The sequence below is a fragment of the Punica granatum genome, unplaced genomic scaffold (assembly GCF_007655135.1).
Source record: "Punica granatum isolate Tunisia-2019 unplaced genomic scaffold, ASM765513v2 Contig00339, whole genome shotgun sequence".
Classification (NCBI taxonomy): Eukaryota; Viridiplantae; Streptophyta; class Magnoliopsida; order Myrtales; family Lythraceae; genus Punica; species Punica granatum.
Window position 1 is genome coordinate 49,366 of NW_022204289.1, and position 10,846 is coordinate 60,211.

Here is a 10,846-nt window from a genome sequence, read left to right on the forward strand (position 1 = left end):
TCTTTGAAAAAAAAAACACTACTAAACTGAATTTGTTCAAGCAGTTCGACAGCTCGTTCCCCTTAAATAATGTCTGGAATTTGAGTCTTGCAGGTGGACAAAAATTAACGCTGTGAGAGATTTACCTCTTAATAGGCTGACTCAGATCGAATTGGATTAGTCGGAGTCAATGGGCTTTCAAATATCAGTGTACACGCTAAATAAAAGAAAATACTGCCAAGGTTCTTTGATAAGTACGTGAATGTATAAATGGCATGCACTGTCCCGAACCAAACATATTTTTTTTCGGGACTCCGTGAACCGCCGGGGACATACAGGGTGGGTAATAATGCCAAATGCGATCCGATGATTTCATGGGGTCTCGAACCTGAAATCGGATGAATACTTGAGCTACCCCTTAACCATTAGGTCAAGCCCCTTTGAGTTACGAACCAAAAGCACTTCTTTAAGCAGTTTCTTCTCCTCCTTGTAATCCTCATTGTTTCATGATGTTTGATCCACCGATAAATATCTACTCGAGTGTGAATAACACATGTTATGGCTGTTGCTTGCACTAAATCGATCGTCGACTCATCAAATTGTTTTTTGGTGCAGTCAAATCATACTCAATTACAAGCATCGTGAATTATAATAATGAAAGAGACATACAAACTATCATAAGTGAGTGTAACGCAGTGATTTACGTTCTCATCTATTAATCTAGAGATTGCGTTTTCAATATTTAATGAGATTACATGTGTATCTCTATTAATTATTTATGATTTCTCTTTATTATATTAAACTTTCAGCTTTCCTTATAAAAAAATTGGATCTTATTTCCAAAAATACATACATGTGTTTCAATAGAAAAGAAAATAAAGGAATCTAATTGGACTTTTGAAATCTAATTAGACTTTCGAAGAAAAAAAAAATTCTGTCCCCCACTCATGATATGAGAGATTCATCGTCACGAAGAAATTGACATAAACAACCTTCTCTGCAGTGGCTGACATATACACACGCACTCTATGAGGACACAACACCAAGTACAAATGTGCCAAATATTTCATAATAATACATCGAAAACACATATACAAATCACTGAGTTGTAACGAGTTAGTGAACTGCGCTCTGTATTGATATTGATAGATATTAGATATTCTACACGAATTTAAAACTAATTGGATGATCATAACCAAGTTGACATTCGAAAGAGAATTATTACATCGGACACTTATACATAAGCAACAAAACAAGACTGTTTATATAGAGAGGAGAAAACATGTTGTTAAACTTGGGAACGCTCGAGCTGGACATCCTGGCCTTGGAGTAGACCTGGAGGTGGTCTGTGACGATAGACATGTCGAGGTTCTCATGGTGGTAGGACTTGCAGACGAAGTAAATGACAGTTAATGCGACGAGACCAATGAGGGTCCCGAGCGCAAGCACAAACCAAAAGATGACCCCTGCCACGATCCTGAGTGCCACACTCTTGATTACAACCCCGACAGCCACGGTGAACTCGAACCCAAACTGGACCAGCCCAAAGCACAGACCGAGCAATAGTAAGAAGAAGAAGACGCTCCATAGCTTGCCCCTCAGCAGGGCCTTGCTCTTAGACATTGCCTTCCTACCGTAGACATGCTCGAGGACAGACACTACAAATGCCAACTCTCCCACAATTGTTAAGTAGACGATGCCCACAAAATAGGCAATTACTAGGATGACTGCAAGGACGGTTGCAACTACGTGACCAAATAGAAAACACAGGCAGAAGAGCGCTACAAAAATTAAGTTGTAGACGACGATAAGAAGGAAGAGCCATAGGAATGTGACTATGAGCCTCATCCAAGCTCTCGGCACAACCCTCATGACCTTCTTGAATGGGACATCGATGGAGTTGTAGACGCATGCGACGGTGTAGATAACAGCTGATGTAGCGAAGAGGGACAAGATGAGGACGATGGTGAAGTAGACGAACTTTATGGCTAGGATAATCGCCCAACCGTATTTCTTGTGGGAGAGGGCTTCGTACTCGCCATTTTTCTCGTCATAATTGATGAGCTGACCGTGGTCGTTGGTCTTGATGTTGTTCTCGAGGACGAGCTGGGTGACCTTCGAGTGGGCAAGGAAGAAGACGCAGAGAGGGAGGATCAGGGCAAGCGTGATCTGGGCGAAGAGCTTCTTCCGGGCGGAGATCACCCGGAATGACTCCCCGAACATTCCGCATGCACCGAGGAACTTGAGCCTCTCCGGTCCTCCCTCCATCAAACTCTAGTTGCGCTCTACACCTTGGTAATGTACTACTGCTTACTCTTCTTCTTCTTCTTCTTCTTCTTTCTTCTTCTTCTTCTTCTTCTTCTTCTTCTACCGTACCAACAATTCGCAGGGCGCGCGGGTTATAAAAAAGGGGTCCTTGGTGATGAGAACATATTGACAAGAGTGACTGAGAGCCACACATATGTGGCATCTCCATGCTGAATTGGAAGTGTCTTGATCAAAGAGCACCATAGTGGGAAATGATTCCTCGTTGGACCACTTTCATCAATTGGAAATAATAGCATGCAATGTGAGGTCTGTGCTGGCAGATTGCCATATTTCCAAAAATATGTGTCAACTATCGTGTTTACAAATCGAGGATCGATTGAGATGTAAGTAAGCTATGGTTGTGTAAAAGATTTAAGCATAAACCAAGCGAAGTAGTACATCAATGTGAACTCATGTACATGACCCCATTTTTCTCTGATTAGATTCATGGAGCCAAGGCATAGACCCATGTACATAACTTCACACCTTAGTCCATATGTTTGTCTCCACTATAATAGAACTATGAGTAATAATTAGTACTATAACATGCTGAATTGGAAGTGTCTTGATCAAAAGCAAATAATTCCTCGCTGGACCACTTTCATCAAAAAGAAATAATAGCATGCAATGTGAGGTCTGTGCTGGCAGATTGCCATATTTCCAAAAGTATGTGTGAACTATCGTGTTCACAAATCGAGGATCGATTGAGAAGTAAGCAAGCTATGGTTGTGTAAAAGATTTAAGCATAAACCACGCGAAGTAGTACATCAATGTGAACTCATGTGCATGACCCCTTTTTATTTTTTCTGATAGGATGCATGGAGCCAACTCAGCCAAGGCTTGGACCCATGTACATAACTTCACACCTTAGGCAATATATTTGTCTCCACTATAATATAAGTGTAAAATTTCAACTTAGGCTTACATAGACTTGAACCCATCTGCAATCTAAAATCTTAAGCTGATAGGTTGCTGGACCCAAGCCTTATATAAGTTTGTGGTTTCTTTCTCAAATTTTCTATGTGGGACAACATATCTGAACATTTGCCCTCACGTGAGGACGTGTGGCCCAACACGTGTCACTGACCACGAGCCGAACATCCTCTTCCCTGCTTGGGAAATGGGGGACAAAATACCAAATTAGCTTCGAGCTCCATACTCGGGCCTGAATAAAGTGCATTTTTAGATACCTCGGAACATAACTTAGGCAATATATTTGTCTCCACTATAATATAACTGTAAAATTTCCACTTGGGCATACACAGACTTGAGCCCATTTGCAACCCAAAAGCTTAAACTGATAGGTTGCTGGACTCAAGCCTTATATAAGCTCGTGGTTTCTTTCTCAAATTTTCTATGTGAGACAACATATCTCAACACTCGCCCTTACGTGAGGACGTGTGGCCCAACACGTGTCACTGACCACGAGCCGGACATCCTCTTCCGTGCTTGGGAAATGGGGGACAAAATACCAAATTAGCCTCGAGCTCCATACTCGGACCTAAATAGAGATACATTTTTAGCTACCTCGGAACTAGACCGGGCCACTCTCGGGTCTAATTAATATGAGGTGCACTCTTGACTGCCACGAAACCGAATCCGGCGTGATGTGAGCCCACCAAGGGCGCGAAAGTATAACCCACTCTGATACCATGTAAAATTTACACTTTGGCCTATACATACTTAAACCCATCTACAACCCAAAAGTTTAAGCTGGTAGGTTGCTGGACCCAAACCTTATATAAGCTCGAGGTTTCTTTCTTAAATTTTCTACGTGGGACAACATATCTCAACAATAACTATGAGTAATAATTAGTACTATAACGTACACGCCAAACACAAAAGGGTAATATACAAATCTTTAAGCATAACGTACGCGTTTTCTTTATATTTTGTTTAGCTTTTTTTCTTTTGCTAGCTTTTGCTTTTGCTTTCTAATGCAAATGCATTTTCTTTAAAAAAAAAAAGAAAAAGAAAAAAAGAAAATCTGAAGGAAATGGAATGGTATTCTCAAGTCTCTGTCTTGTCGAGTCTTGAAGAGATACGAGAACAATGGGTTAGTATGGATTCCATCACATAACGAATATATAACCAACCTGCATTGACATTTATTTGTTTATTCTTTTTACGTAAACTCTTGAGTTCGAGTTTTATGAATGAAAAAAAAAAGTTTTACGATATGAGAGCTTTACCCCATAATCCGCCGATCCGGCTCGATTGGTTTAGTTAGAGGTCCATTAAGCTTCTGAATATTAAGGTGCACATCGAAAAAATGAATATACATATGAATTATGATCATTAATCTAAATTAATGAACTCAAGGCAGCTCATCGGTTTATTTGAAAAGAAAAACAAAGAAATTTTAAGTGAATCATTTGAATTTAACAAATAAATTACTTGACATCAAATAATTTACTTATATTTTATATAATTTCCTTGAATTAATTATAAGTAAGTTGTTTAGGTTTGATTACAAAGGGAGGCTCATAAATTTACTACGATGAAACAGAAATCCTAATAATTAATTGAGAGACACGGGTGGTCCTCAACGAATATCGAAGCTAGAATTTCTTGGTTATTAGGAAAAAGCGTGCATTACTATACGACACTCTTTTTAATTAATTAAGTTATTTAGAACGTTGAAAAAAAATGAGCAGTTTTGTGCCATCAATTTGGTTGGTGTTTTTTTTTTTGGAAATATCATAATTGGTTGTATGATAAATGTATTATGTCCTGTTTTCAACCATTAAACAATCTTCTTAGATAAATTAAGTGATTAAAAATTAAATATTTAATTAATTATAAAAAGAAATACATAAGATGAGTTAAGAAATGATAAGAGTGGGAAGATATTTTGTGAAGGGTAAATAGTACCAATAAAAAAAAAATTATTTCATTATCAAATATTTTTATTTAACTCGTTGTGTGATTTTTTTGCTTAATGATTAGCTTGCATTTGGATACAAACTCTACTCTACCCAACTCAACTTTATTCTTCCCTAAATTCAATAATCATTACTATTTTATCTTTTTCTCCCATTTAATAATAATTTATCACTCATATATTTCTCAATAATCTTTATAATAATGTTAATAATAAATTATCCATCTACTTATTTATATATATATATATATATTCACTCGTTCACATATTTATCGATACTTATAATAATTACTTTTTTATCTTTTCTTATTTCACAAATAGAGTAGAGTAGAGTAGAGTAGAATAAGCAATCATACTCTAAAACCAAACACAATTTAACCTCATTTCTCATCTCTCTTTCCTCCTATTCATATTCTCTTATGATTAATTTATAGCTAACTTTTAGGTATTTATTTGATTAAATTGAAACAAACACACCCTTACCCTATTTTGTATCTTCCAGAAAAAAAAATTGAATATTTACTGAAATGGGAATTCTTCTACTTTTATTTGAGCTTCAATCCTGCTGAGCGTGCATCCAAATAGTAAGAAACAAATTATTTTGACGCAATTCAGCAGTGCAAATCAAGATGAATCTATTCATATGTCAATACAGATTCAACTTCGTATAATATCATTTTGAATTCTTCCACGGTTGACTTAAATATAAATGGTAAGTTCTATGACACGTGTAAAGGTTATGTCATTTCTATCGTTTTATCAAAGAAGTGTTATTGAGTGGTAAACAATTACAACTCCTATAAGGACAATATAAGGTTGTAATCGAAAAAAATAAAAAAAGAAAGATTATAAGTTCGAGTCTCGAGAAATGTATTTATTTAGAGGAAGAATAAAATTTTACATTTGATCTTCCGAAATTGCGAGAGTAATGTCTCCAATATTTTTTTCATAAAAAAAACTATCGTCTTTTCGTTAGTAAGATTTCACGTGCCTGTCAATGATTTTCATATCTTTTTCTTAGACCCTCATCTTATAATAATAATAATAATAATTTTGGAGGTTTAAGAATGTGCACCCATTTTCTTTTCTGCTTTCTATTTTATGAATTATAAAAGGAGGTTCATGAGTTTAATATAAGGAAATAAAAATCTAAATAATTAATCATATGTATTCTACTAATAAGAGTCGAATCTAAAACTTCATGGTTATTTAAAGAGGTATAGCGCAGTAGAGTATGCCTTCACCTGTTGACTTAAAGTTCGTAGGTTCGATACCTAATGGAACTACCGTTGGATCTCTTTTATAACAAAAAAAAAACCATGGCTATCATGCGGTTATCAGGCAAAAGCATTCATTTCTCTTCCCCGCTTTCTTTCTTTTCCTTACGATGCAAAACTTTTTATTTCCTTTTAAGAGAAAGTGGAAAAGGGAACATATGATTATTTTTACAATAGTTTTTTTTTCGGTTACAATAGAAAACTCATTGCCTAGTACAAGGAAATGAAAATGAAATCTAATTTAAGGGGCACGGGTAGTCCCACTGATGAGAATCGAACTCGGAACCTTTAGGTTACCAGGTGAGGATATTAGCCACTGCACTACACCCCCTTTCTCATTTTTACAATAGTTATTCAGTGAAATATGAGGACCTATTAGTGCACAACTTAAAATAGTTTAGTGCAAGTTTGCTTTTGGAATGTTATTACCTTCGTGATCTAGTCGACTATTGTTATATTACAGTTGGCAATAGTTTAGAGCGTGCATTGAGTTGCCCCCCCCCCCCCTGGGGATATAGTCCCTCCGTCTCATCTTGCTTATAAATTTCGTCCTGTCCACATCACCTAAAATAGCTCATTGAAATAAGAAATGGTCGGTTGTTGCTTGCACTTAATCATCGATAATCGTCAAAAGGATTTAACTCAGTGGAGCATGTTCTCGAGACAACCATGTACAAATGTGCGAAATTATTGGACCGCGCTTATATGGGTTCAGACCCATACTTTCCTCTTGGAGCTAGTGTGGGACAATTATTTGTCCCCCCCCCCCCCCCCCCCACCAATTACTTCCAACGCCTACCCTCATGTGGCGACATATAATCTTACACGTGATGTGGGCTCGCGTAGCACGCGTGTCTCCCCAGGATAATCTCATTTTTAGCTCTGATACCACATGTTGAACCGGGCTTATACGGGTTCGGAACAATTTACAACTCAAAAATTTAAGTCAATAGATTATTCAGGTTTCATTTAAATAATGAAAATCTATTCTAGGTTATGTTTCAGGAAGTATTCCACGGAGTTTTAGTTTGATATGTATAATAGAGAAAAATCCATGGGATGTTTATGAATTTTAATCAATCTCCGGGGTAATGGGTTGAGAGATCTAAGACTGGAAAAGAATTTTCAAATTCTATTTTTATGAATTTGGAAGTAGAATCATTATCAAAGTTGATTTCAATCCTTAACGATAAATAATAAATAAAAAGAAAAAAAGAATGAAATCTTATTGGAACTCCATATTCAATTCATGGTGGTGACAAAACCCTATACTTTTCATTACAAAATGAATAAACCGGAAAAGGATGGATTATTTTGTGAAAGAATTTGGTATTGATCCTACAAAATTGGAAAACTTGCTCTGTCCAACCTGCGGGCCTCACCCCACTTATAAAACTGTTCACTTTCCTTCTGGGGCCGGTGTGGGACAATTATTTGTCCCCCACCCATTACTTCCAACAGAAATGTCTCAGCAATTATCACAAGTGTTTGCTCTCCCTCGCTCAGGCAGCCGCTGGTGATGAGTCCTTTCCTCACCCGTTGCTTCGTAGCATGCCCCGTTCATGTGCTTCACAGCCAATGTCCGCGCGCCGGTTAAATGCTACATCGTTTTGGTCATGTGGATTGTTTATTAATTTTTCTGACATAGTTTAAGACACGTAGGACGCCATATCACAATTTCATCGCAGCAACTCGACAATTGGGCATTTTGATGGACATAATCAAACTTTGCATATCATATTGATAGCAGTTTTTCTTTTTTTCTTTTTTTGCGCAACAAATTGACAGCAAAAAACAATTTCATGTATCAAAATAATAATTTTCTCATGAGTTTTTCTACTACACACATTGCTTTTTGAATAAGAAAACGCTACTAAAGTGAATTTGTTCAAGCAGTTCGACAGCTCGTTCCCCTTAAACAATGTCTGGAATTTGAGTCTTGCAGGTGGACAAAAATTAACGTTGTGAGAGATTTACCTCTTAATAGGCCGACTCAGATCGAATTGGATTAGTCGGGGTCAATGGGCTTTCAAATATCAGTGTACACGCTAAATAAAAGAAAATACTGCCAAGGTTCTTTGATATGTACGTGAATGTATAAATGGCACGCACCGTCCCGAACCAAACTTATATTTTTTTTCGGGACTCCGTGAACCGCCGGGGACATACGGGGTGAGTAATAATGCCAAATGCGATCCGATGATTTCATGGGGTCTCGAACCTGAAATCGGATGAATACTTGAGCTACCCCTTAACCATTAGGTCAAGCCCCTTTGAGTTACGAACCAAAAGCACTTCTTTAAGCATTTTCTTCTCCTCCTTGTAATCCTCATTGTTTCATGATGTTTGATCCACCGATAAATATCTACTCGAGTGTGAATAAGACATGTTATGGCTGTTGCTTGCACTAAATCAACCGTCGACTCATCAAATTGTTTTTTGGTGCAGTCAAATCATACTCAATTACAAGCATCGTGAATTATATTAATGAAAGAGAAATACAAATTAGAGGGTGTAACGCAGTGGTTTACGTTCTCATCTGTTAATTTAGAGATCACTTCTTCAATATTTAGCGGAATTACATGTGTATTCCCTTATTAATTATTTAGGATTTCTCTTATATTAATCTAGACTTTTTGGTGCGTTTGGTTTTAGAGTTAGAGTAACTTTGATTTTGATTGTGGAAAATGACAAATGATTGTGTAGTGTGTTGAGTTAAAGTTAAAGTTAAAATTTTTGTGATTTTAACTACGAAATCAAACGGAGCGTTAGCTTTCCTTATAAAAAAATATTGGATCTTATTTCCAAAAATATGTACATGTGTTTCAATAGAATAGAAAATAAAGAAATCTAATTCGACTTTTGAATGTCAACGTTCACATGGAAGGAAAAAAAAATGTCCCCCACTCATGATGTGAGAGATTCATCGTCACGAAGAAATTGACAAAAACAACCTTCTCTGCAGTGGCTGACATATGCATACGCACTCTATGAGGACACAACACCAAGTACAAATGTGCCAAATATTTCATAATAATACATCGGAAATACGTATATAAATCACTGAGTTGTAACGAGTTAGTGAACTGTGCTCTGTATTGATATTGATAGATATTAGATATTCTACACGAATTTAAAACTAATTGGATGATCATAACCAAGTTGATGTTCGAAAGAGAATTATTACATCGGCCAATACAATATATATATATATATATATATTTTTTATTGATTGAGGACATCGTAAGATCCAACACTTACACATAAGCAACAAAACAAGACTGTTTATATAGAGAGGAGAAAACCGGTTGTTAAACTTGGGAACGCTCGAGCTGGACATCCCTAGCCTTGGAGTAGACTTGGAGGTGGTCTGTGACGATAGACATGTCGATGTTCTCATGGTGGTTGGACTTGCAGACGAAGTAAATGACAGTCAATGCGACGAGACCGATGAGGGTCCCGAGCGCAAGCACAAACCAAAAGATGACCCCGGCCACGATCCTGAGTGCCACACTCTTGATTACTACCCCGACTGCCACGGTGAACTCGAACCCGAACTGGACCAGCCCAAAGCACAGACCGAGCAACAGTAAGAAGAAGAAGACGCTCCACAGCTTGCCCCTCAGCAGGGCCTTGCTCTTAGACATTGCCTTCCTACCGTAGACATGCTCGAGAACAGACACTACAAATGCCAACTCTCCCACAATTGTTAAGTAGACGATGCCCACAAAATAGGCAATTACTAGGATGACTGCGAGGACAGTTGCAACTACGTGACCAAATAGAAAACACAGGCAAAAGAGCGCTACAAAAATTAAGTTGTAGACGACGATAAGGAGGAAGAGCCATAAGAATGTGACTATGAGCCTCATCCAAGCTCTTGAAGAGATATGAGAACACCGGGATAGTATATATTCCATCCCATAACGAATATATAACAAACGTGCATTCATTCAAGAGTTTTGATATTTATTCTTTTTAAGTAAGGTCATTGATTCAAGAGTTTTGATATTTATTATTTTTAAATAAGGTCTTGAGTTCAAGCTGTGAGAGTTTTATACGCCGACCTGATTCGATTGATTTAGTTGAAGGTCTATTAAACTTTTGAATATTTAGTTGCTCACCGAGAAATGAATATACATATGAATTATGATCATTAGTCTCAATTAATGAATTCAGTGCAGCTCATCGGCTTATTTGAAAATTAACACAAAGACATTTTAAGTGAATCATTTGAATTTAACAAATAAATTGCTTGACATCAAATAATTTACTTATATTTTATATGGAAAATAACCCCATATAGCACAGTTTTGACATTATTTTCACTTTCTAGCATGTTTTTAAAAGTTATTACGCTCTAACACGAATCACCATTTTATTCCAAAGTCTAGCACAC

The 10,846-nt window shown here is 37.0% G+C and overlaps 1 protein-coding gene across 1 annotated transcript; it reads right to left on the minus strand.

The window, feature by feature from the left end:
- Nucleotides 1-1,200: 1,200 nt before the first annotated feature.
- On the minus strand, nucleotides 1,201-2,247 carry LOC116190168. Its single transcript, XM_031519828.1, has one exon. The coding sequence runs from the start codon at nucleotides 2,245-2,247 to the stop codon at nucleotides 1,201-1,203; it is 1,047 nt and encodes a 348-aa protein (XP_031375688.1).
- Between the last annotated feature and the right edge of the window lie 8,599 nt (nucleotides 2,248-10,846).